The sequence below is a fragment of the Hydractinia symbiolongicarpus genome, chromosome 12 (genome assembly GCF_029227915.1).
Source record: "Hydractinia symbiolongicarpus strain clone_291-10 chromosome 12, HSymV2.1, whole genome shotgun sequence".
NCBI classification, from domain to species: Eukaryota; Metazoa; Cnidaria; class Hydrozoa; order Anthoathecata; family Hydractiniidae; genus Hydractinia; species Hydractinia symbiolongicarpus.
In genome coordinates, this window is record NC_079886.1 from 14,732,303 (window position 1) to 14,759,658 (window position 27,356).

The window sequence follows — 27,356 nt, forward strand, 5'->3', positions numbered from 1 at the left end:
TAATGCATATGAAAAAATTCAAAATGCTAGATAAAGCTGTTAGCTGGCTAACAAACTAATTTGCTGGACAAACAGAAAACTTTGGTTTGTTTTACATTAGTATTGTTTCTCTTTATAACGTCTTTTACTAAGCATAAATAGCTAGCTATAGACCCAGTAAGTCTCCCCAGTTTAAGTATATTTAACTGGGTGTCTTAGCTACTTTTATCTGATAGCTAATGTTAGCTTTAAGGCTTCCCAAGCTTAGCTAGCTCTAACCTATCTCTTCTTTTTCGAACACGAATTATGATGAAACAAGCTAGCTAAAAAATATTTCTTGAACTTTAAGGATGGTGTGACTCATTGTTATGCCCATAGAGTATAATTTTTTCACATTACCTGTGAACTTTGCAAAGGGGACCACAATATGACAAGTGGAACGAATTTTATAGAATTTAAAGTGTGTGTGTTAAGTTATTTTTATTGTTTTGTTTCTGGCATCCCGTTAAACTTTTGTCAGCCCACATGTAATATGCCAGGTTTTTTTACAGGTTTTTTTTACATTTGATTGGAAATTTATGTGTGTTTATTACCGTGGCATATTTGTGCCACCTCGACTTATATTAAAATTTAACTCGTTTTTAAGTTATAACTTGAGTTATAACTTATAACTTGAGTTATAACTTATAACTCGAGTTATAACTTATAACTCGAGTTATAACTTTTAACTGAACTTATAATTTTAACTTCAGTTATAACTCTACTCGAATTATAACTAAAACGGTGACTTAAAACTTAACCTCAGTTATAATTTATAACTCGAGTTCTAACTTCTAACTCGAGTTCTAACTTCTAACTTGAGTTATAAGTTATAACTCGAGTTATAAGTTATAACTCAAGTTAAAACTTAAAAACGAGTTAAATTTTAATATAAGTCGAGGTGGCACAAATATGCCACGGTAGTTTATGATGACTTTGGGTTAAAAAAAAATTATGAGAGGATGGTATGATTAAGTCAGTTTATAATTGTTTGTGTTGCAAAATGCTGTTTTTTAAAATTTTGTGTAAATTTTTGTGGACATAAACCGCATGCAATATATACTGAAAGAACAAATTTTTGTAGAATCGGACTTCACTGTAAGCTGTTGTATAAGCTGATGCCTTTATATTTCGTAATATAAACTATTGTTGGGGAGAACTAACTGTATGTGATGTCATTTTTGGTGGAAGAAAATTCCATGGTTTCACGGTTTTGTTTTTCTTGAGAATTTTACAAAATTTTGTAGGGATATATAAATGTTTGCTGATGATAAAAAAATACTTAATGTTCTGACAGAAACTGTTTTTGTTTTTTATATTATGTAATCTAACGAGCGAGGACTGTATACACTGAAATGACTGATTTTTCTAAATTTTGATGTGTTTTATAACCTTTTTGTGGTAGATTAATGGGTATTGGCAATATACGATATGCTGAATGAAATTATTTTTGTTGATTTAGATGTGTTTCTCAAAAACCAATCTGTTTTACATTTTGTGTAAACTTTTGTTTACGAACCGTATACAATGTTTCCAAAATAATGAGCTTTTTTTATTCAAGTTTATTCTTTGCTTATTGATTTTTTGACATTTAGGTTCAAAATTGTTGGTAAAGGGCAGTACGGATCATCATACTAAAAAAGAAAAAATTTTGTCTTCTTCACTGGTAGATTTTTACATTTCTGTAAATTTTTTGTGGGAGAGGATGGTATGCAACTGAAATGACTGATTTTTGTAGATTTAAATTTGATGTTTTCCAAACTATGGCTTTTTCATTTTTTGTATGAGCTTTTAACGGAAAGACAATATTTAAAATGTGTAAAGAACTTATTCTTGTTGATTTGTGCTAACTCTTGCAGGCCAACTTTTTGACATTTCAGAATATAATACTGAGGGTTTTCAACATAATCACATATAAAATGTACATATTTGAGACGCGTTATTTCTGACATTGTTATTATCCGTGTTGTGACTGTCAGTGTTGTAACTGTCAGTGTTCTTACTGTCAGTTTTGTGAGTATTGGTGTTGTAAGCGTCGATGTTGTGAGTGTCTGTTGTAACTTTTTATCAACTAGATTTTGCACCTTGCATCCTGTTCTTTATTATTTTGTAAGATTTGTGTGGAGGATTTAATGCAATTTGACATTTGATATTTGGTGTAAAATTTTCAGAACATTTTTTTTTGTATATGCACTGCTGGCGTCAGCAAAACATTTAAAGCAACCTATTTTTTCATTGGCCTTTTGCCTAAGTGGATTTTTCTATGGGCCTTATCGACTAGTCTCTATAATAATATGCCAGTTCCGTCTATCTGTCTCTGACTTTTGCAAAGTGGATTATATTCTTCACTATTTTCTTTGATAAAGTCTGTAAAACATCGCCCTTAAAAATAACTTTAACGTTAAAATAATATTAACGTCAAAGGAAAGTATATTAAATTAAAGAAGCCACTACAGTGCACCCACAATTTTGAGGCCAAATAACTTGGAAACAAGGTGGTGACGTCAAATGATTTTTCACCGAGTGGGTAACTAGGTACCACCTAGGACCAATTTGGGCAATTTTCCCAAACCTTGGTCCCAACATCCGTTTCAGAATGGACGGGTTGATGACGTCATCAAAAAACCTTCAAACCCTAATATCTCTGCAACCGTTTGTCAAAAGTACATGATCCTATACATGAAAATACGTGAAAACAAAGTTTTATTTTTTTGTGGATGGGTTGCTTACGTCATCAAAATTTTTATTCTGCCTCAGTGGATTTTTCCATGGGCTTTATCGACTAGTTAACTATTAAAGATCAACGTTTACGTTGCAAACAGTTGGAACAGAGACCAATTAGACCAATTTATCTTTACAAAGAAATATTTCAGATGTAACTGCATCTATATCCACGTTAAAATCGCCGTGATCATCCAAAAATCAACCTTCAATCAACAGAAATATATCATCAAGATCATCACCACAAAGAGACTCATTGTTCTTTGTCGCCATTTTTAACTATCTGTGCAGTGTTAGCTGGCCTCCAAAGAAATTCCGAGCCGAAAACCGTAAACACAAGGAAAGGCCCAGGAATCTAGACTACTTTTTTTTCTTATGACTATGAATATTGTAATGATACTTTAAAACTCTCTTAACAGTTATCACAAGATATTGTGCATGACATCTTTGGTGCAGATGGCTTAGTCTATAGCAAGGATTTACAATCACACTGTAAAATGATTTGTAAGAAAAGTAGAACAAACAAAAGACAGAAGGGAGAAATTGTGAATCAACATTTTCCACCTATTTTGCTAAGCATAAAGATGAGCATATCTGAATCACATGTTTGGTAATGGTCTTTAAATAACCAACATACCAGAAAACTTGAATGCTAATATTAAACGTTGGCAAAATTTCCACCAAAAGGATATATTATTATTCATATCAGATTTACATTATTGATCCATTGAAACATAGATTTAGTCAAGTTATCCGATTACTTGGACTTGTTTACAGATTTATCAATAACTGTAAAAATAAATGTTTTATTACAAAATCAAATAAGTCTATCTCTCAAGTGGAAACAATTAACTTGTCCATGGATGGATGGCCAGAGAGTACTTTTGGAAAAAAGCTACTGCTGAAGTTATTCACAAAAAAGATGCTTATGCTAAGATATCAAAAGAAAACAACAACATACTGTATTATACAGGACATATTCTATCAGATCAGAAGTTCACTAACACAAGCACAATGACAGATGTTATATTAGATTTGACAAGTTCTACGTTTTCTGTACCAATTGCTGATATTCACCTTTTGCTTATAGTATAATAAATGAGGTTTATTGGTACTACCCTGTTGCTAAGCATTCCGGTATCGAAACCATTCATCAGTACGTCATGAAGCGTACATAATCGAAGGAAGAGGACAAATAAAAGTTCTCCAAAAAAATAGTGAAAGATGTCGATATCTACTCAAACGTACTATCAAAGTTGCTATGGGACCGATCTCCAATCACAATCTCAATATCGCTCCTGCGTTTTATGTGTCAAGTCAATCTAGCTGGCCCATTCTTGTCATATTCACCACACAACAACAAAACCAATGTAAAAATTTGGTACTTGGTGATTTGTTGTACCAAAACATCAACGAATTACAGCACCTCAGGTTTCATCCAAGCGTTTATTTGGTTTTCATGTGAGGTTGGATATCCAAAAATCCTATACCAGACGAAGGAAGCCAATTAGTGAGTGGATGCAAAAACATGAAAATCATGTTTATGGATTTGAAGGGTAGACTTCACAAAGAGATGGGAATTAAATTCGAGACATGCCCTGTTAGGGGACACTTTATGCATGGTAAATTCGAGAGAAAAATTAAACAAGTTAAGTAATCTATATTAAAATCAAATTCAAATGAGAGACTGTGAGTGGAAGATTTTGGGTACAGAAATGGCCAATTGTATTAATGATCTCCCATTAGCTATTAGAGATGTCACAGCTGATTTTGAAAATGACAGGTCACCAGTTGGTCTTATTGGCTTAACCTTAACCTTGCCTTAAAATTTATTGATCTAAACTGTAAGACATTCAATGCATGGTTCCAATGTTGGTTAATAACCCATGTACCCAAACTAATTAAACAACCATGTTTCGAAACGATCTTAATATCAAAATTGGCAACATTGTCTTATTTTTAAAAGCAGAAAATTTGTCAGGACAGTATATATGGTTAAGTAGTTGATGTTGAATTTGGACACTGTTGTTGTATAAGAACTGTTGTTGTTAGATATCGAAACTTAAGCGAATCAACTAATCGAGTAACAAGACGAGCTGTCAGAGCATTAATCGTTATTCACTATGTTGACGAATTGGACATACAAACTGAATTATATGAAGCTGCATTGAAAGCAAAAGCAACGTTAAATGATATTAATTAAGACAAATTTCAAAATATTGATTATGGCTATCAATTATCAATCAAAATTTTTCATTTGTCTGGGGGCAATGTACAGTTAACACTGGATTTGTGTTGATTTTGTGATACACATGATACTATAAATTTGTTTCGTGTTCAATATGTATGTTACGTGCATGTTTTATTGTTCTTTTAAGGTGTACTGCGTAATTAACTTGTGTCTTATGTTCGTGTCTCAAGTGTGTTATTTTCATTGATAGAATTTATATATGTATTTTTTTCATGTTTCTGGATTCATTCCCGCTCAAAAAGACAAAGTATCAAGCTTAAAATTAAATTTCAAACATAAAGTTAAGTTGTTTTTTTTATCAAAATTCAAATAATTCACGTCTATTAAAGAAGTTGGAAGAAAATTAAATAACTCAACGATGTTTAATCCTTTCAAGCCCTGTAAAGAATAGTTATTTATTTTAATTATTTTTTATTTTCAAATTTAGGCGTTGTGTTTTTCTTCGAATTTTCATATATTGTGTATTTATTTTAGTTTGAACCTTGTTTGATCCAAAAAATTACAAACATTTCTATCATGCTTTTTTGTCATCCCGCGAAAACTTAACAACTTCATCCTTCAAATCTTATTAACCAAAATAACACAACGTTCCAGGAGGACCAGTGGTTTCTAATTGCGATAAAAAGTTTCTGAATTTTTACACCACTATCTTAAACCTCAAAGGATATAGCAATTTTATAAACAAATTGTGCAAGATGCCTGAGGTGCCAGAACAGACACTGCTAATCTTAGCAAATGTGCTGGAACTTTATCCAAGCATGCCTTATGCAGAAGGGTTAGAAGCACTCAAGCAATTCATAATAGAAAAGAGAAAAGCATCCCACATTCATCTTGCGTCCATGGCTGCATTTGTGCCGACTAATAACTTTCTGGAGTTCGGAAAGTATGACAAACATCAGATTTTAGGTACAGCTATGAGTACTAAGTTTTCTCCCCTGTATGCATGGCTGTCAAGCCTATCAATAAGAAAATAACACCCAAGCAATAAATCACTTGCCCAAGGTGACATTAATTTAGACTGGGCGAGCAATCTGAATAAATAGAATAATTTTATAAACGCATATTCTATTACAAAATCTTTTAGCTCTTCTTCACCGCCCAAACCTTGTGACTGGGAAAAACTAAGAAGTAAATGAATATTCCCAAGTTCTTTTGAGCTATGTACGCAGTGTGACATCACAAATAAAAAAATATGTACGAACTAAGTTGGCTTTTGTTTGATAATGGCAGCGACCGTTAATGTAATTATTGTTATTGGAGAAAAAAATTTGGACATGAGACCGTAATAACTACCAAAACAACCTTTTCCTCAAATTTATGCCTCTTCCCAAACCCATCCTTTCCTTTCTAACAGGCATCCACTCTTTTCTTAAAATCACATCCTGTCTCACATCGAGACAGGATGTGATTTTGTTAATAATGACAGTTTCCAAAAAAAATTATTTGATAAAAAAACCTTAAAAAAATGTCAAGAAGATTAATACCTTGAACGACTTTTCATAACTAAATATTAGCGTTGAAGCCACACCATATGTTGATGTCTGATATTTCATTAAGAGATCATTAAAGGCGTTTTGGGAAGTAACAGATGAGACTGTAGAATAAAAATGCCTTGTCTCATCTAAAGGAAAGACACAATATTGTAAAAAAAAAAGTCACATTTTAGCACTCTCAGGGCTGCTCTTTACCACAATCTAAAGCACTCATGCCAACTAAATAATCCATTGTTTGAAAGAAAACAATTGGTTGATTTAAAGGGTTTTGGGTTGTTCAATTATTGAGTAATATAATTTTCTTTACAAAAAGAAACGAAATATGCAAGAAAATAGTTCTTATTATTCTTTTTTCAATCTTAAACAAGAGCTACCAATAAAATATTAACTAATTTGGCAGGATAACACAGGATTCACATTTAAGTGGAGCACTAGAGCAACAGCGGAAAAGTAAACAAGGATGAAAAAGCAGCGGAGGAGAACTAGGGAAAAAACCCAAACAACAATTTCCCTAATTATGAAAGAAACAAATCTGGTAGAAAAATTACTTCTCGCATAAGCTTTATTCAAAAAACTTCACAAATATGTGTAGGTTTATGACACTGTCTGAATTGGTCTATCAAACTGTCAATTCAGTTTTCCATTAAGGTGATGGTATAACTTTTGAGCATGGTTTTTTAAATCGTAAAAAGTTTATTCATTCATACATCACCAAAAAGCATTTTTCGCTTCTAAATCTCATTCAACGTCCTTTAGAATGTGAAAACAATTTTTTAATTTTTTTTCACTAAGTCCCCGTTTTTGATTTATTTTATTTTTTCTAAAAAAGCCATTTTTAACTTAAACTTCTGTCTTTAAGATGTAATATCTAGAGACTCGTTGGTTTTTTAAAAATAAAATAAAACAAGTCGGCTTCAGCACAGTAGCACTCTCCCTTGTAAATCTTCTGTAGTTTTGCAAAAGAGATTTGAAATGTAATAGATGGTATACGAAAAAACAACACTACGAAAAAATGGTTTTAAAGATTTTTCAAAATATCACACCTTTCAAGCATACTCAAAATGATGGTGATACTTTCACACTTCTGAGGCAATGAATATTAAAAAAAGTTGTTCCTTTACAGTTTATTATTCGCAAAACGTGACTAAGAATACCATAGAAATAGAACTTTCTAAGTCGTTTACCATTTTTCTGTGACTTGCAGAGACAAAACAGGATGGCATACATTTTTAGAACTGAAAGATTTGAGGAATTTTTTTTAGAAGGTCATTTCTTTTCGGAAAAAAAGTATAATTTTTTTTATTTTCAAAAGCTAAAAACATTCACTCTTAACTCTTATTCAATTTGAGGTGTGAAAGACCAATCAGAAAAAAAAAGTTATTTGGATAAAGTCAACATTCCCTTTTAAAAAATAAGGAAATAGTTTCACCATTGGAAAGATCGTCGTTTTTTTAGTATAAATAGCTAATAAAAGAAAAATCGATTTTTTGATACAATAAAGATATACCGTCATCTTAAAGATTCTGGATTATTGACGCAAATCCTCATTAACCTGTCTAAATTTTTTCATTCAGATTTAGATATTGCAAATTAGCCAGCTTTAACTAAATGTTTTCGTAACTGCACTGTTAAATTATTTAAAAACAACTCAAAATTGCGAAGAATTTTTCTGCCTTTGCCACTTCAATGATCAGATCCATGTATATTATCTTGTTCAAAAATGTTGTGACATTTCAAAAAAGGCACAAAAAAAACTTTTTTGTATATTTGGTTGGTTACAAAATATTTTTTCAATATTTTGTAGGCAATGTAAAATTTTAATTTGCCTAGATATAACTTACTTTCTAAAGTTGGGCTAAATTAGCGGCTGCAGATCAATTTTCCAGCATTTTTATAAATGTCAACCACAAAAATGTTACTTGAGATTAAAACTTGAAATTTGGATAAGTACATAGAAAGATTTCACTGGATAAAGAAGGAACAGGATTTCTACATTTTGTAGGTCCAAATTTAAGGCTCACATTTGCTAAAAAAATATTTTTAGCTCTTTTTATTTTTTACTAACGGCATTCACAATTCCTTAACTTTAAATTTTCAGAAGATTTTCGGCAAAATGAGTTAACACTACTTATTTTTTTATACCGTATTTTCCAGTATATAACCCGCGGGTTATAAGTTGATTTTTACGACTTCCACCGTTGGTACGGGTTATAATGTGGTGCGTGTTATGTGATAAATTTTATATTTTCTGCCATTTGTTGTGAAATTTAAAGTTTATAAATTCAATGGAGAAAATAGTATATACCAACAAGGTAAAATGCGTACATTAATATAACTGCATGCACGATCCTATATCTACGTAATCTTATTTCAACCAGTGATTTAATTGTTTTTACACCGTGAAATTGCTTTAACTTTCTATTGCTTGCCAATGCTAATTTTACGAGCTCTCTCTGAAACACAATTCTGGAGATCATTTTTCTTTTGTGTTGAATGTAATTCTAATCTATTTATATCTTTGCAATCACATTGAGCACATTGAAATGAATTGGTTAGAGCAATATAGCAGGTATCATTTTTAGGTTTAATTGACATGTATATCACAACCTAGTGCTCAGGACTTAATTTTTATTTCCTGTTAAAAATATTGAAAAATGTTAAAATTAAAGTATAGATGATAATTTTCTTTTTTTTATCTTCGCTACCTTTAAGCAACAAGGTGGCCACTGAAAATATAAAAAAATAAATATAAAATACAATTAATAAGACACACGCAACTATCTTCTCCTCATTGCTGCCATTCATTTTATCATGCACACTGTAATTGCTGAGATATAAACGGATAACAAAATTATGTAAAGATTAGAAAAGAACGTTCCGTACATCGCTGTTACACACAATCCGTGATAATTATTATGTTGTTTATTTTCATGCCAAAAAAACTTAAATATACATAAAAAACAGAGATTTTACTTTTATAACCTGGTAGCGTGTTTTTTTTATTTTTATTTGTTTGTTTGTTTGTTTAATCACAGGAAGCAAGAGTTATTAAAGGCTGAAACTAATGTCTATAAATAAAAAAAACAGCATTGTCTGATTCAGTACTGTCGGCATTAGCAGAAGATCAACTTTTTCAAATTAATTTTAATACATTATTATTTTGGCAATCAGAGACAAGTAAGTTAAGATTGAGAGAGTCGCTAGTCCAGACACTCGGTTCTCGTGTTTGGGGTTCACAAGTTTAAACGTCCCCCACTTGTCTCCAGCATGAAAAAAAAAATGACATAGAATACATGCACATATTTATAACGATTTAACACGATGCGGGTTATGCAAATGTGCGGGTAAGTAAAACACATTGATTGAAATTTTATGTGGTTTATACAAAGGTGTGGGCTATCTGATAGCATCTAGTTTCAAACTGCCTTAAAAAGCTAGGCTGCAGGTTATGCAATGTGCGAGTTATATACTGGAAAATACGGTAGTATTTGAAAGAATGTACACTATTTTTTGTACTCCAAATAGTATGGCAGCCAAGAATGTTGCCTATTTTGTTGTACAAAATCCCAACATTCCCACATAATTATATGACATGATCAACAGTGTAAACCACATGTGGCTGACACCAAAAATGTCACAATTTATCTAATCTAATCTGTGAGCACAATAAGTAACTGTTTAATTTAGGTGTGCATCTGTGATTTATACTATAATGGCTTGTCAATGTAGTGAAGTAACATTAATGTGTTGCTGCACTTTTCTACCAAGTACCTGAATTATAAATATTAAGAATACAAAGTCAAAAAAGTAAACAGAGGTAGTTATTTTTATTTGCTAAATTGTTTTAGAAATAAGAATAAATTTTGCTTTTTGCTGACTGTTACAAAGGTCATGACTGTGCAAATATTGAGATTAATGAAGCATTGATCACGATGAAGTGCAGACATTTTTAGATGCTAGGTATGATAGTGCCCCAAAAACAGTATGCCGACTTTTGGAATTTTATATGTATGAGCATTTTTACGCTGTAAAACAATTAACAGTGCATTTGCCAAATAATTATTGTTTATTTTCAGCATGAACAGGTTGAAAAAGCTTTACACAGAGCTGCTAATCAGGCCACAAAATTAACAACTTGGTTTGCTTTAAACATGGATAATCCAGAAGCTCAAAAATATGTGTATTTGGAAATTCAATAACTTGTTTCCGATGACCAAACATGGATATCCTCTAACATCTACAATAGTATTTTCGCAAATACTTTTCAAAAGTTCTTTATGCAAACACTAGAATTAGGATTTAAATGGCTGCGTGATCCATGAACCATGCATTATTTTATAATCTAAACTCAAGTTGTTCCTACACTTCAGGAATTTTAGCTGAAATTAAGGCGACAAAATCATGGTGGCTCTAAAATGTGCAGAGTAAGTCGTCAAGTAGTTGACCTTTTTATCTATGAATGCTGTTGTTGCATACTCCTGGTGCAACTTCTTTTATGGATCTAAGAATTGTAGCTGGCATTGTTGCTGAAACATTTTCCTCCACCATTTTGGTACCTCTCTTTCATATTTTTCTTCTTTCACCTTGTTGGAATATTGAAGTTATTTATTAGATTACAGTGCTGAGCCAAATAGTGCCAAATAGTGGCCATTACTACAATACTTGAGCTTCATTAGCTCTGTCTGATGAAACTAGCAGTAATACCGGGCTGTGTTGTTACTTCTATGCTATCTTAAGAATACATCCCTTGCAGTTGACATGCATGCAGCAAAAAGAGGAAGAAGTAGACCTATTAAACCCTTTAAATCAACCAACTCTTCAAACCAACTTGAAAAAACCAGAAGCTGGTTTGTTTAGCTGTTTAAGACGAGCAGTCTGAAGGTAAAACAAAGCCTTACAGTTGTCTCTGAAGATGCAGAACAATCCCATTGCAGAGCCTTCAGCTTGATACTTTCCATTTGTTGAGTAAAGTACACTGTCAGACACACAAACCTTTTCAATGCGGCTATAAAGTAAGACATAAAAGAAAAGAAAATTACAGTTTGTACAGTTTGTAGTATGTAAAAGCTTGTAAACACCAAAGGAAGAAAATTGGCCACAATGAATTCTATAATATTGCTTTTTTCTACTATGAAAATTTTAAATCATCCTAATCTTAAAAAAAATTCAACAAAAGTTAATACCAAAAACATTTTAATATAAAAATTACAAAAAAATTTTCTTGCAAATCAACATTGCAATCCAAGAAACAAAAAGTCAGAATTCAAAATTACTTTTTTTCCCACATTCGATGTGCATTTTCGAAGACGAAATAATAAATGTAATCCATGGACTTTCCATAGAAAATGTGGGTAAAATACTCAGATGATAGATTAAACAGTTTTTTTATATCAGACAAATTTTAATTTGAAGAATTGTTTGCACTTGCAATGTAAGCTTCTTTTTTATTCATTGGATATCGCATTATATTATTGGTAGTTTACTTCTGTCACAATAATGCAAATAGCTATCCATTTTTCTCTTATCAGGTCAGGAACAATTAATTAAAAGTTTGGACCAAGCCTTTCACTGTTTCCATAAAGATATTTCATAATCTGGCCGTATTTCTGTTTAAACATTACAAATATCGTTTGAAACTATCTTGCATATAACAAGGTGTTTATACATGTATATAGTTTAGAAAACACTGAATTTCTTTTCAAAATGAAAATATCTTAGCTGTATAAGAAGCATAAAAATCGTGAGGAACCTTACAATTTGCATATTCTGGTTTCAAAGGTGACAAAAATATAGCTATAAAAATCGCTGTGCTTTGTTTAAAAAGATAGAAAATTCTGCCATATGAAGCATTAGAAATCATTGTACAGAAAACCTGTGTTAACAGCCATCTCTATAATAATAGCCGTATTTTGTCTGTTCAAAAGGGTTACCGCGTCCTGTAACGGAAACACGAAATGTTATATATAAAGGACGGGGGACCCCATGGATTTTTCCACGGGTTAACGACTATCTCTCAATAACAACCCTCTTGTAAGGCCCACTTTAAAGTGCACCCCTCTGCTTTTAGTAGTAGTTCAACCTGCCTATAGCGACCACTTCCTTAGCGCGACTGACAGCCACAAAATTTGGCTCCCTAGTTGCATTACAACCTGTATACAACGGCCACTAAAATAAGATTACTCACTGCTAAGGTACATCATTTTTGTTTTCATGGTAATTTTATTGTTGGGAACTCCATATATTCTGCACATTGTTCAATAAAGCCAATTCAATTGCTACTTACATGCTACATGATATTATATTTCTCCTGTCACATGAAATTTTTACCAATAGATCAATTCTTTTCTACATTGTTTTTTAAACCAATCCTTTTAGTTTCACTAAATTTTAAACTAATTAGGCTTTTTAAAGCTGACTTCACTTCACGAGGAATGATTGTGGCTTTGCGCCTGGTTAATTGTCTTAAACACTTTGCTATGCGAAACAACTATGCTAAAGAAGTTATTACTATTGCAACTGTAAAGAGTCAATTTGATCAATGCTTCAAAGAAAACTACTGCCAGGCAGTCTACAATTATTAGAGCTAAACACAGGTCATGTTAATTGCAGTTCCCAAGACTGGATAGTTGCTGGGCAGATACATCAGTAGGGGCTTACAAGGCTTCTTTGTCTCAATTAAACAAATCAAAGCTATGTGTCATAACATGAAGCAACTTTCTTGTTGCTGATACAGTATAGGGACTAAAGGTCTAGGTATCTACTCTGTCAATGTTAGGTGGGCCTAAGTTAGCCAATCAACAATCAAGGGGTCCCCTATAAATAGGAGAGAGTTACTCTGATTTTGTTTCTCACCTGTAATTGGTTTCAGAAATATGTCTACGAAGAAAAATACTCAAGGAAGCGGTAAGAAAAAAGTTTTTCAGCCTGTTGATGTTGTGAGGGAGCATCAAACGCGAACAGTGGAGGAATGGGCTAAACTCGGGAAAGAATCCTAACTTTAATATCTAATTCACACAACATGCCAGTTAAAGGACTATTAAAAATGACTATGGCACAAGACTTATTCCAAAAATTTCATTCTGATCATCTAGATGAACAAGGTCCGCCCAGAAGCTAGCCTTGACAATATTATTCTCCAAATTAGCAAGGGACAAGACATCATGGAAAGCAGTGGTGACATGGCAGAAGAAAGCAAGCAAAGCAATGGAGCGGCAAGCAGTACATTAAAAACAAAACGTAGGAGGATTATCAAACCTAAGAATACTCATATTAACTTACATAAATTTTCAAACGACATGAAAACATTTTTAAGGCACGAGTTAAAACAAATTATAAAACTTGAGTTCCGCCATCAAACCACACGGCAACGCGTCATCTTTGTTTTTGTTTGCTGGTGCACAGGCATCACTTACCAACAAAGATTATGGTGGAGATGGAAAGTGGATTTTCAAGACTTAACCAAAACTACTCGCATCGAGGCTCCATTTTCTGCAGGTACTAGGACTTCTTACTCTGAGATGTATCACATTGTTAGATTGCCTCCAATCCCCAAACATCTTGTAGAAAATATTAAGAAGGGAGAGTACATTAATTTTGATTCTCTTTTGCCACCTTCTGCTGCGTCTTCCTGTGTTTTCTTTCCGTGATGGGTAAGAGTGAAGAATTTGACATTAATATCAGTAATGTGGAGGGTACCCCTAGGGAGGGTGAAAGATTTTAACTCCTGGGTGTCAGCATGGACAAATTATTTGGGGTGTGTGGTTTGTTTTCACCCCAATCTTGTACATCAAATGTTGATATATCAAACCGTAATCACTCAGTTTGCTTCACAATATGCCTTTTTTTCTGTGTACGAATACGATCAACTGCATCGTATGCAACTGGCCAACAACCCTACTAGCTGCAGATGAGTCGTGGTTAACCACGCTTTGTTCAATATGTATCTTAGGGCAGTGTCAGGGTTCTGGGCACTTTGCTGTGCAATGCCCAAATATATCCACTGGTCCAGCAGAATCTCCAACACAGTTTCGGAATATCCCGAGCAAATCATTGCCATCAGACAGACCTGCTTGCTTTGCCTTCAACAAAGCACTTCCTTGCCAACCAAACTGTTCCTTTAGCCACTGTTGCCACCTCTGTCAGAAGAACCACGCTGTTATCTTTTGCCCATCTAGGTTCTCTAAGCTCGATCCCCACTAATTTTTTCCCCATATCCTCACTTGTTAACACAACGGTTAAGGTTTGAGTTCTAAATAACTTTCTGCTGTCCCACCTCATGCGGATCATGTAGATTTCATTTTCAGGTTTCACCTACGGATTTAGGTTAGGATGCAGCCACAACACTCCCTTAACCTCGGCTAGAAGAAAAAGCAAATCCACTTATATCTATGAGAATTTAGTTAATGATTTTAAAGGAATTAAACAGAGGCCACACTGTAGGGCCATTTAACTTTAGGCGGTTGGATAACTTACACTGTTCTCCTTTGGGTGCAGCACCTAAAAAGATGGCACTGTCCGGGTAGTTCTTGACCTATCTTCTAGGTATTTAAATTGACACCATCAATCTAGTTCTTAGATTACCTCGTCATAAATTTTGCAATCTCATGTTAGAGTTGAGGAAATGGAACAGCAGGACGAAAAGCAAAAAAAGGGATTTGTTTTCATTAATAGGGTCACTTTCTTTTGCTTGCAAGGTACTAAGAGCGGCAGAATTTTTCTTCAATGCTTGAATCAACATAACTTAACAAGGCTAGGAAAGACATAAATGGTGGCTTGAATTCCTACCATCATGGAACGGGGTTGCTTTATTACACAAAAATCATTCTGTCTAGCAAAGTTGACCTGTCCACTGATGCCTCAGGATTAGGACTAGGGGGATCCTATAATGGCCAGTGGAAACTGGGAGACACATACATCATGCACTCTGTGGGCATGGTGGTGAACGTGTTATATGTCAAAGATGGCGAAGGAAAGGAGTGGAAAGTAGACGGTTATGAGCCTATCAAGAAGACTGTTTACAAGTACTACGGGTGTTACTGGCACGGATGCTCCTGCCAGTCAGAACCTAATACATACCGTTATGAGCAAACAATGAAGAAGGAAAATATAATACGGGAACAGGGATACAACCTCATCACAGCCTGGGAATGTGAAGAGCCACCCAAAACCAAGAGATACTTTAAGAAAGAATTTAGACCTTATCCTCACTACATTGTGTTTGATTTCGAAGCCCTCTTACCACCTTTAAATTAGCAGCAAACCTCTGATTTATCATACCTTTCGAGGCATATCCCGGTAACGTTTTTAGAAAATGAAGACCCCAAAATTTTACTGAAACTCTTTGCGTCTTGGTCCTGATATCCAATCAGGAATCAGTGATCCTTGCCTTTGTTTGCTGGAATAGAATCACTCAGCAAAAGGTTTTCAATTTTCACATCTTTGATATTTAGTGGTGTTGCGTTAGTGTAAAATTCCTTTGACTTAATGGCTTTGTCTCCAAATTTCAACATCTCTTTATTTAAGGATTTTAAAACATCAACTAGCATCTGCTTATGAGCTTCGCGCTTCACAACAGACCTAAATCCTAACATGCGCAACTGCCTCCATTATATGTTATATACTCTTGATAACAATACCAACATAAAATTTTACTTTGCACCACAACTCTCTGCCACATTTACATCTATCATACTCATCAAGAATGCATTCACACACATCGCACTGTTTTTTCATTGTTTTATTTTATGCTTGAGTGAGAGATAGATGACATTTAGCGATCGTGGTTTGAGTAGGGAATTTCCCACTCAAGTTGAGCATGATAGCACTGTCGGTTTTGTCATGTCGTTGAAGGTTTTGCGCATGCGCAGTCGTGCATTTTTACGTGAGTAGCTGCAGAGGGGCTCTGAAGCGGGAGTTTTGCGCTTAAACACCCCCATTCATCTAAAAAGCGTATATATAAATCCATCATATCTACTTCCGCCTGTAAGTGCAGTTTTGCGGACTTGCTTCATCCATGCTTCGTCGGCGTTCACCTCCGCATTAGTTAAGAACCGCATGGCTGGATTTCTTGTGTAAGACCTGGTTACCAACGACGAAGGGGCCAGGCAAAAGAGATTCATGTCTACGTAGTTCTTTTAACTAAGTCAGGAGTCGCTGAATTAGCTAGGACAATCACGTTGGCTATGAATCGTGGATTAAAAGGACCAGGACTATTCAATAATTTTGAGATCTGAAAGTGGGGGTGTCCGACCAAGACGGAAATCTATCTGACGTTTTGTCCGAAGAAAGTTCGAAATGAGCTACAGACATGTCCATCTCCCCAATAAATTTAATTAGTTAGTTTTGCCGTCATTAAAATCTTTCACGGTGGCAAAATTTTGCTGTCATGATTTTTGTTTTGCCATCGAAGCTGACTTAACGGCAGCAAATTTTTGCCGTCGAAGATTGAATTGGCTGGGGCACTTGGAAAGAATGGAGGAGGATAATTGGGTAAGAAAGTGTAGAGACTTGATAGTTCCTGGGGCAAAGCCCAGAGGCAGACCGAGAAAGACTTGGCAGGAGGTTATAAGGATGACTTGATACAGAGGAAGTTGAGTTTAGATCTAACACAGTCTAGATCAGATTGGAAGAGGGTCATTAATATACCCCGTCCAACCCATGCTAGCATGGAAAACGGACGTTAAGCCGAGAATGATGATGATGATCATCCTCATCATCATTCTCGGCTTAACGTCCGTTTTCCATTCTCGTTAATTTAGAGGGCTGTTGCTTTCTTGTTATTAATTTATTTATTTTTCTATTTTTACTTCGTAAAACTCTTTAAAATAGAAGAATTAGCAAATTTATAAAAATATGTACTTTTAATTACACTGTTTTCTTCATATGTGAAAAAGATTCAAGTAAGGGTTCTAAAGCCATCTTAAATTATTCTCTGATATCATATTATCTTTATTTGTAATTATGATAATTTGAGAAATCTCTCACAGACATAATGTCATTTATTTTCTGGTCCATGCGCTTTTAAAAGCTATTTTTTTAATGTTTACTTTCTGTGAAAGTACGCTTTTTTAATCTGTATGTCGTATTTTTAAAAATACAAAGTTCTATTTTTATAAATCATACATACTAGAAAGGGTAACACCCTAGAACAAGCTAGAACAACCTGGGAACAAGCTAGAACAAGCTAGAACAACCTAAGAACAACCTAGAACAATCTAAGAAATATAACAACCAAAAATAAAAGACTATCTCTGTATCGATTCTGTAAATAAATCTGGATTTCTAACAAGAATATTTCTGCCATGTTTCCCGCTCGCCAATTTATGGGGGATTCCCTTAGTTTAGTACAACAACAGCATTAACCGTCCCGGTATTTGTACCCCTAAAGCATTTAGGTAGAACAATAGCTAGTTATTGCATTTCTTTATTATATTGAATTTTACCATTTTATGTGAACCCTTGGTCTTACGACGATACAGTTCGCTGCATCAAGGAAATCGACTTCTTTCTGTCTCGCCCATTCGAAATGTTTGAAATGAATGGAAAGAAGGAAAAATTATATTTTTTTCTTCATTCAAATCAGAGCGTTTACGCTATTCCACACAGAATTCCCATTTCATTCGCTGCCGGTTCTCTGGTTGTTCTCTTCGTTTACTGTCAGCTCTCTGATTGTTCTGTGAAAAGGTGGTTATACCTGGTTTTGTCTTTGGGTAAAAAAACCTTCAAAAACGCCTGTCGTTTAAAAACAACAACAATGAAGGGAAACCAGGTCACCTATTTTGTAGCAAGATGTCGGAAACACACATTCGATACCCATTTCATTACTAAGCATCCAAGAAGGTTTTTTAAAACAGTTATAGTTAAATGGCGTCTTCTGATGATGAAGATTTGAAGCCATTTCAAAGGTTTGTTTTTATTTTTATCGCTTCTTTTTTCAAAGTTTCATTTTCTTTCTTTGTTATTCTTTCATTCGTGACTTTAACTGGGAAAAACTTTCGCCAGAATTTTTTTCTACCTCAAATGTTCTTACTTGTTTTTTCCACAAAAAGGCGAATTTATGGTCAGATTTAGGGATAATGCTGAATATAGGATTGGCAGAAGTATGTCAAAGTTATTTAATTGTAAAACATTATGTCTGGTACACTTTTTTATAAGAACAATGAGGCCGAGATTTGCTGAAAAATAAGAACAAAATAAGAACAATGACAAGGCTGAAATTATACTGATATTCTATTTCTTCCTGAAAAAACAGAAAACATGGGTAAATCTTTCAAAAGGCAGAAATTTTCACCAAATTTATTATTGTGACTATGCGAAACTTTTACTACTCAAAAAAGTGTAGTAGCTAAAAAGAAAAAATAACTGTCCCAAAATAGTAGTAGTTTTAGAAATTCTATACTCGCATTACACTTTCTTTTTTTTAAGAAGCTGAAGTGTTTTTTTCACTTACTTAGCCTTGCCATTGTTCTTATTTTGCTCTTATTTTTCAGCAATTCCCAGTCTCATTGTTCTTATAAAATTGTTCTTATAAAAAAAGTGTTTCTTGTTCTTATAATTTAAAAGGGAATTCAGGTTGAGTATGTTCTTAATATGATCTTAACTTTTAGCAGAATCGCAACCTCGACGTTCTTATAAACTATAAGTTCTTATAAAAGAACTTTTCGATCTACTTAAGTAAGGTGATTGCTTTCATTCTTCAAAGTAAGTCATAAAAACGTTATATGCTCATTCTACATTATGTGGTTTGTGCTAATTTTTTTATTTACTTATAGCCTTATTGCGCATGCACCGATATTAGTAATTGACAGTGATGAAGAAAATCAAAATTCGTGTGACAAGGCTGCTCCCGACGCCATCAGTGATGGAGACCTCTCTGTCGAAATCATAATAAACATTCGTGAGGATGATACACATTCATGAGGATGAAACGCGTACGCTTTTATCCTCATATCAAAAAACGCTACAGGCCCTGGGATCGAGGTTGTCTTTTAATAAATCCCCAGGATTATGAACCGAAAGAGCAACCACGTGGTATCCGGAAGAACTATGTATGCACACTAGAGGTGAACAAAGTATTTATTGCAGTTGCGAAAAGTGATGATAACGGAGCTTATATTAAAAGAGGATCTCCAAAACGGTTGTATCATGTCAAGGTTACTGGTAACGAAATTTCAGTCGCACAAGTAAAAATCTGCAATGATGCATATTACGTAAACCATAGAACTACTGAAACACAGGATAATAAAAATGTAATTGGTGCTAGGTATAAGAAAGAATTTTGTGTGAAAGCTGACGAGGTTATGAACTACCAAGACAATATAGAGTCAGTAAGAGTAACAATGGATTTTCAAATATAATAGTAACTATTCGCAAAGTCGAACAAGAGAAAATAGATTATTATCTTCTAATATACAGATGGAATGATGACTGCAAAATCAACGAGGAAAACTTTGTTCTTGAACGACATGAGAATGCCAAAAAGCCTCATGCTCCTACATATTTTTGCCAAAACCCATCTTTGATGGAAAAAGCAAAAGATGCGCCACAATCTGGAAGCTCTTGGGCTTATGTATACAATCGCTTGACAAAGGAAGCTAAGGTATGACATAGCAGAATGTTCTTTTGTTGTTTCAGCTTTTACATTCCATTCCTTATACTGTAACGCACGATAACTAGTTTTTCATTTCATTTCATTTTCGTTAAATCAGCAACATGATTATAACTTAAAAATTAAATTTTGCACTTTCAGGCCACCAGTGACGCGCCTAGAGATCCAAAGTACGTGCATAATCTGGCATACCGATTAAAAGAACCTGGAACCAACCGTACAGATGGAATCCCAGAATGTGAATTGATGGTACGCCAAATGCACGAAAGTGACTACACAAATAGTGTTGTAATTTTATCTATCTTACCACAGTAAACCACACATGCTATCTGACATGCGAAGATTTTGTGTAAATGGTAACTCTGTATTACAAGTGGATACTACGTTTGAGTTAACAGATGGTTTATGGTTAACTGATACTTGCTATAAGAACCTGTCTTTGATGAATAAAAAAGGTGAAAATCCTGAATTCCCCGGCCCCTTCATGTGGTCATTTAAAAAGTATCGGTAAGACATACATGTATTTAATAATCTGCTTTCGTTATTATTAAAACTTCAAGAGTTGCTACATTAGGGTATAAAAAAGTGCGGAACTTTCTAGTGTGAATTTGGATGAAAATCCCATTATTTAACTATTTAAATCCACACTTTTTTTATTCTTGCACTTTTTATACCCTTTAAGGTAACTACCACTATAACCTGTTTAATGACACAAGTCTCTGTTTATAGTAGATTTGCCGTGGAAACTGTCGCCTTAGATGCAGTGCTAATGAGTATCAGAAAATTTGGTACAGACATGGATTCTGCACTTAGTGGTGGATTAGGTGACATCTTCACTAATGCTGAAAAGTTTTGGTGCACTTAGCACATACAACAGGCGAGTGTACGAAAGCTAACATCTATGAGTGCATACAAGAGCACTATTAATAGAATAATGACATGTGGTATATCGGGAAGAATTTATACTAATGGTTTGGAGTTAACCCACAGGCTCCAAAAAAAATAACAAAGGATACTACAGGAAATGTAAAGGCTGTTGATGTGGTTGAAGCTAACAAGTTACTCAGGGACTTTGTTGATCAATATTATTCGGAAGCTGTTCGTGCCTTGCGTGGTATCGGTAAATACAGGCCTGCTAATGCGTATGAACATTTTATTGTGCAGCCGATAACATGGGATCGCTGGTCTCTCCAACGTCAACAGCAACACATCAACACTTTTTTGCAATTTGATCCAAGTCAAATGCAACTATTTGTGAAACCAAAGGACTTAAAAGCACACCACCTGCAAAGCATAGGTGTGCGCATTTACCTGAAGTTGAATTATTTTCTTCACGATTTGATGAATTGCAGGAGAAGCAACAGGTATCACCAATTGTGCTGTCACGAAAGGAGATTAAGAAGAAGGGAAATGAAAATGACGATCGTTGGGAAGTAGCTTATAAGCATGCGCGCATAGAAGAAGATCCGCTTAATCCAGATAGGCATTTAACCAACAAATATGTTCTTGTTCATCGAGAAATCAAAAAGGATTGCCCTAACGCTGTGAAAAGGTGTCACAGCTGCAAACGCATCTTCTCTGATGCAGTAGTGGTATTAGCAAAGACTGAAGGTAATCGTGAGAATACAGACAAAAATGGGAAGAAAGTGGCATACTCAGGCAATGCTTATATTAATTGGCTCACTAGTTGCTTGAAGAAGTATGATCAAAAATTTTCGTTTGAAAGAATTGATGTAACCGCAAGAACTTTAGCTTTATTGCCATCCAGTGCTAAGAAGAATTTGAGAGACAAAGGTTGTAACATTGTTCATTAACGGAATTTTCACAGATGATTTTTTAGCGTTGAAAATTGCTTCCCTCTATTTATAACGCACTTAATTTAATATACATTATTTCCCGAATTAGTTTTCTTTGATGTTGCTACAGCTTTTTCTGAACTTGTTGAAAGAAAATGGATGTGATATTTTAAAAACTCACTTCAAACTTTCCATGCCGGATAAAGTTGCAATTTTATACATACCGTATTTCCTCTAAAGAACGCCGCCCTCTAAAGAACGCCGCCCTCCAAAGAACGCCGCACTTCTATATGAAAATTTGTAATAAACGCCGCCCTCTAAAGAACGCCGCCCTGCAAAGAACGCCACACCTTAGATGCGGCGTTTATTAGAAAAAAACCATTTTAATAGGGAAAGTAAAAAAAGTTGGTATTTATATGAATTTGATCTGTTTTCTTTCACAAAATTCTTCTACATCTAATGACAAATACGAATATTTAGTTTTACGCTTTAACAGTTCACCGTGAAGAATTTTAGCATAACTTTTGCTAGATGTAAAACAAATGAACTTTGCAGGTACACTCAAACCAATCTCTCGTTTTCGTTTCGCAGTAACTGTCGCATTTACATGATTATCTCCAATTTCAATAAAAAACGATATCAGCTTTGACAACTGTATTGGCAAATGTCCCACTAAGGTTTCGTTGCCGTCCATGAGTTTGTACGTTCCAATTGCATTCTTGTCCAGTTCTTGAGCCTCTACTCTCTTGTCTTCTTTGCAAACCAAAGATTCTTCTATAATGGGTGTCCATATATTTTTATAAACATAATGTCCGCGAATATTTGTAGAGAATTTAATGATGAAATACATTTCAAATGTTTTAGGAATCACTCGAGCCATGTTCTTCTCAAATCTCTGACTTCCACGTGTAGCTATCATATATTTCGTATGAGCGTGCAATCAACGATTGATAAAAATAGAACTTTTTCTTATAGAGAAAAAATTCTATTCAAAATCATTTTCCGCGCTTTTGATCTCGTCGAAAATAACACTCCCTTGGATTGTTAATAGTGTTTAAAGAAAAAGTTGACACCAGTAAACAATACTACAAGATAATTGCTCCCAATCTGTATATATCAACCTTACACACTTTTATGTTTGTAAGTGAAAGTTCATTAGAAAAATGTCGCACAACGAGGAGAAGCAGTTAATATCCCATAAAGGGGAAAAAAGAAGAAGCTTTACCTTTGAATTTAAGACAACAGTTGTTGATCACGCAATTAGTACATCAAATCGCGAAGCAGGAAGAAAGTACGGTGTCGATGAAAAAAGAGTAAGAGAATGGAGAGCTAATGTGGAGAAGTTGAAACAAGGAGCAGCGAAAAGATTCAAACTAGAAGGAGGAGGTTGCAAAATCAGAATCTTGATTTAGAAGAAGATCTGCTCGAATGGATACATGATAGGAGAGCTAATTCTTTGCGTGTTTCGAGAAAACTGATAATGAGAAAAGCAAAAGCAATGCACGATGAAAAAGCTGGAGAGGACACTGTTACAAAAAAATAGTTTCCAGGCTAGTCGAGGTTGGTTGGAAAAGTTCATGAAACGAAATTGTCTTTCATTACGTCGTAGAACGACAACAGTTCAAAAGGATCCAGCGTATCTTGTGGACAGGTTGGTGCAGTATGTAGTACATGTCCGCCGAATGTCAAAGAAATACCAATTCAACGCCGGTTCGATTCTTGCAATGGACGAGACTGCTGTTTGGGCGGATATGACAGCACCTACAACGGTGTCACAGCGTGGCGAACGAGAAATTATGCTTAAATCGACTGGTCATGAAAAGGTCAGAATTTCTGTATGCTTGACAGCAAAGGCAGACGGAAGTAAATTTAAACCATTTATTGTTTTTGGTGGTGCAAAACGCGAATGCAAAGAACTAAATACTGAATTCAAAAATAAATGCGTAGTTGTGTCCTCAAAAAATGCATGGATGAACGAGGAACTCACCTTACACTATGTGCAAACAGTTTTAGGAAAGTTTTCCTTTAATCGACGCTTGTTAGCTTGGGATTCATTTGAATACCACATGATGGATTCCGTGAAACAAGAATTGTCAAAAGGCAGAATTGAGAATGTCATAATTCCCAGTGGCTGCACTAAATATATACAGGCACCAGATGTCTCATGGAATAAACCATTTAAGAGTCGGATGATCGATCTTTATAACGAATGGATGGTTGAAGGTGTTCAACAGTTCACAAAAGGAGGAAACCAGAAACCTCCATCGCGACGAAAGCTAGTGCAATGGGTTTTAGACGCATGGAATGGCTTGAGCACGGAAATGATTATCAAATCTTTCAAGTCGTGTGGTTTAAATTTAGCTCTTGATGGATCAGAGGATGGACAAATCCATTGTTTTAAAGAAGGATCGTCCTGTTCATCTGGTGCTACCTTAATGAAAAAAGCAACTGAGGCATTGGAAGAAGACCAATCTTCTGACAACCCATTTGAAATTTATGATTGTGATGTAAATGAAAGCTATGAGTCCTTTCATGTTATCGACGAAGACTCGGACGGAGATAGCGACATTGACATTGACATTGTTTAATAGACTTTTCATAGTTTAATTCTTTTGTTATCTATATTTAATCTTAAAGAAAATACTTAACGTCAACTTCTGCTTTTTGTCTCACTCATGGTTTTGTAATAAACGCCGCCCTCCAAAGAACGCCGCCCTCTAAAGAACGCCGCACCTAAAAATTGCATTTTGTAAAGAACGCCGCGGCGTTCTTTAGAGGAAATTCACTGATGCTGAATAATTTTAAAACATCAAAATTCCAAATTTCAAAAGTCACAACATCGAAATTCCAAAATATTAAAAATCATCTAATTCGGGAAATGTAGAAAGAGAAAAGTTTTTTGTGTTATTTTAATCGCCGATTTTTTGTTACCTGTTGTGTTCTAGTAGAAGACACTTCTGTTTAATTCTGATAAAGGATACATTTGGCAGAATTTTCGCGAGTCTTTAATTTCGTTAAAGCTTTTCGTGGTTTTAAGAATTTTAGATTGTTAATTATAGTACAGTTTTTTTAAACAAGATAGGGAGCAAAAAGCATACAAAATGTTCTTTTTAAAAAGACGGATATTTTCACGGTTTTTATTTTTGCAAAAATGCTAAAAAATCGCAAAATCACGATAACTTTTGCCTTTAGGGTATATTTAGTATTTGAGTCTTATATTTTTTTCAAAGTCTGTCATTGTATTAATTTTTCAGACATTACCTAAAAAACTTCATTCGTTGTCTTTTACAGCTGCTGCCACATAGCCTCACCTGCCTTACAATAGTTCTTCGAAAAATCGCATTTTTGTAGCATCAAGCAAACTGGGTGGGTGGAGACGTGTCTATGCACATCCATTAATAAGGCCTACATCAATACAGCAGGTGCAATGGCTGGCACGTATCATCAACCAAAAGCAAATCTCTGGCCACATTGCTATTACGACTATTCCTCGTCATTAGTGACCCTGTCATTCCAGGCTATTAATCGCTGCCTTCTGGCTCCTCGAAACTTAGGAGATCGTTTAAATTTTTTGTCAAAGAGCTATGTACAGGAGCCAAAATGTAAAGGTAGATAATTAACTTTGCTGTCTGCATCGACGATTCAACTGACGTATCTTTTCGTTATTCATTCAGATGTTACAATCACGGGGCTTCTTAGGCTTGATTTTTTTTTTGTACACACTTATAACCTCGCTCACAAAACACGCAAAGGGGATTACCTGAATTTAACTCTATCAGTGTGATCTTTTAGCATGTTTTCAGATAGGTCTCGCTTGTCCTTACTTTATTCCAGTTTGTTTCAGGTTGTTCTTAGGTTGTTCTAGCTTGTTCTTAGGTTGTTCTAGCTTGTTCTAGGGTGTTACCCTTTTTAGTATGTACGTTTAAAAAAATACAAATTTCCTATTTCCTATTTTTAAAAAATACAAAATTTGTATTTCGTGTTTTTCAAAAATCAAAATACGAATTTCGTATTTTTAAAAATAGAATTGCCTATTTTTTTAAAATAGAAAATCTGTATTTTTTAATACGAAGAGAAGTGGTCGATTTTCCTAGAGAGCATTTCATTCTAAAAAAAAAGGAAAAGATGTCTGTACGAACTTAAATGAAACATAATATACTAGCCGTCTTAGCAATAAAATAAAAAAATAAAATATTAGCAGCAGGTGTGTGCATGATTTCTTTTAATTCAAATTTAAAAGAATTTATTTCAACAAACAGGTTGTAAAAATTACTGATCTATAACCTGTTAACCTAGGCGGGTATGATGCTCAAGTGAGTATATATATTGCCAACATTGTTCTCAACAATCCTTGGTGACAAGGTTGCCTAAGTTGCTCAGTAGATGGATATATTTTTTATTAAAAAATTAGAAAAGAATACTACGTTAATTTATCCCACGATACTGTCTAATTAAAGTTTGTTTTTATGATATTTTTCCAATATGTAGTGCAAACATCATCAAATCACCTCCTAAATAAAGAATATTATTTTTGCCGGAGAAAAGCAAAGAAATGCAGCCCCCTCTCCTTTCCCTCTTTAACTTTTTCCATAACTTTTTATGGGCTTATAGTCACACCTTGATATTGTATTTGCCTTCCAAAATATATCCTTTTGAAATAAAAACCATACATAAATGTGTGACATGTTGAATAATCAGTAACTTTCACAACCTGCATCTCAAATAAAAGTCCTTTGAAATAAAAATCATGCACAACTTGTGTCTCAAATAAAAAGTCCTTTGAAATAAAAACTATGCATATTTTATTTTTCGTTTGATTGCTTGGCTATGTGAGAACATATGCAGAATTATTTCTATTTTTTAAAAAAAAATCCTTCGTAAAGAACTTTACGCAGAATTATTTAATTTTTTTTTAAAAAAATAATTGTTCGTAGAGAGCTTTCGTTTCACTTTGCCGCACGAAGGTATATGTTCTGGCTATGCAGTCAGTAATAATTAAAGCACTACCGAAATAATATGTAACAGGGTCACGTGCCACTAAAAAAGACTGGAGCTAGAATGAAAATTTTTAACAAAGAAGGTCGAAGATAACCAAAATGGCGGTCGAGCGACAAGAAAAATAAATATTTAAAAAGCTATATCTGGATCTACATGAAGTTTTAACAAAAAGTAAATATATCATTTAGCATTTCTCATGCAAATCTTTCGGATGAGTCCAACTTGTAAAAGTACCTTGGGATCCCTTTAATGTTTACAATTTTTGTTCTGTAAATTTTTAAGATTACTTTTCCAAAAAAAGTTTTCCACACGTTTTGTTTACATTTTTCTGTAAAGGAAACCTACCAAATTTTAAAAATAATATGAATATTTTCCAAAAAAAACAACGCAACAATAACTTTTTCAGCTTAACTTTAACAAGCCCTTGTGCATTTTTAGCTGAAAAAATTCCCTTTTACTTCAACAACTGGTTA

The 27,356-nt window shown here is 34.2% G+C and overlaps 1 protein-coding gene across 1 annotated transcript in view; it reads right to left on the minus strand.

Moving 5' to 3' along the window:
• LOC130622433 (tectonic-3-like) overlaps positions 1–27,356 on the minus strand; it is a 78,711-nt gene that overhangs the window by 50,593 nt on the left and 762 nt on the right. Inside the window, exons 3-4 of the mRNA XM_057437898.1 lie at positions 11,382–11,488; positions 6,475–6,611 (exon numbers count right to left, since the gene is read on the minus strand). Coding sequence (XP_057293881.1) covers positions 6,475–6,611; positions 11,382–11,488 — 244 coding nt within the window. The remainder of the gene's footprint in view (positions 1–6,474; positions 6,612–11,381; positions 11,489–27,356) is intronic.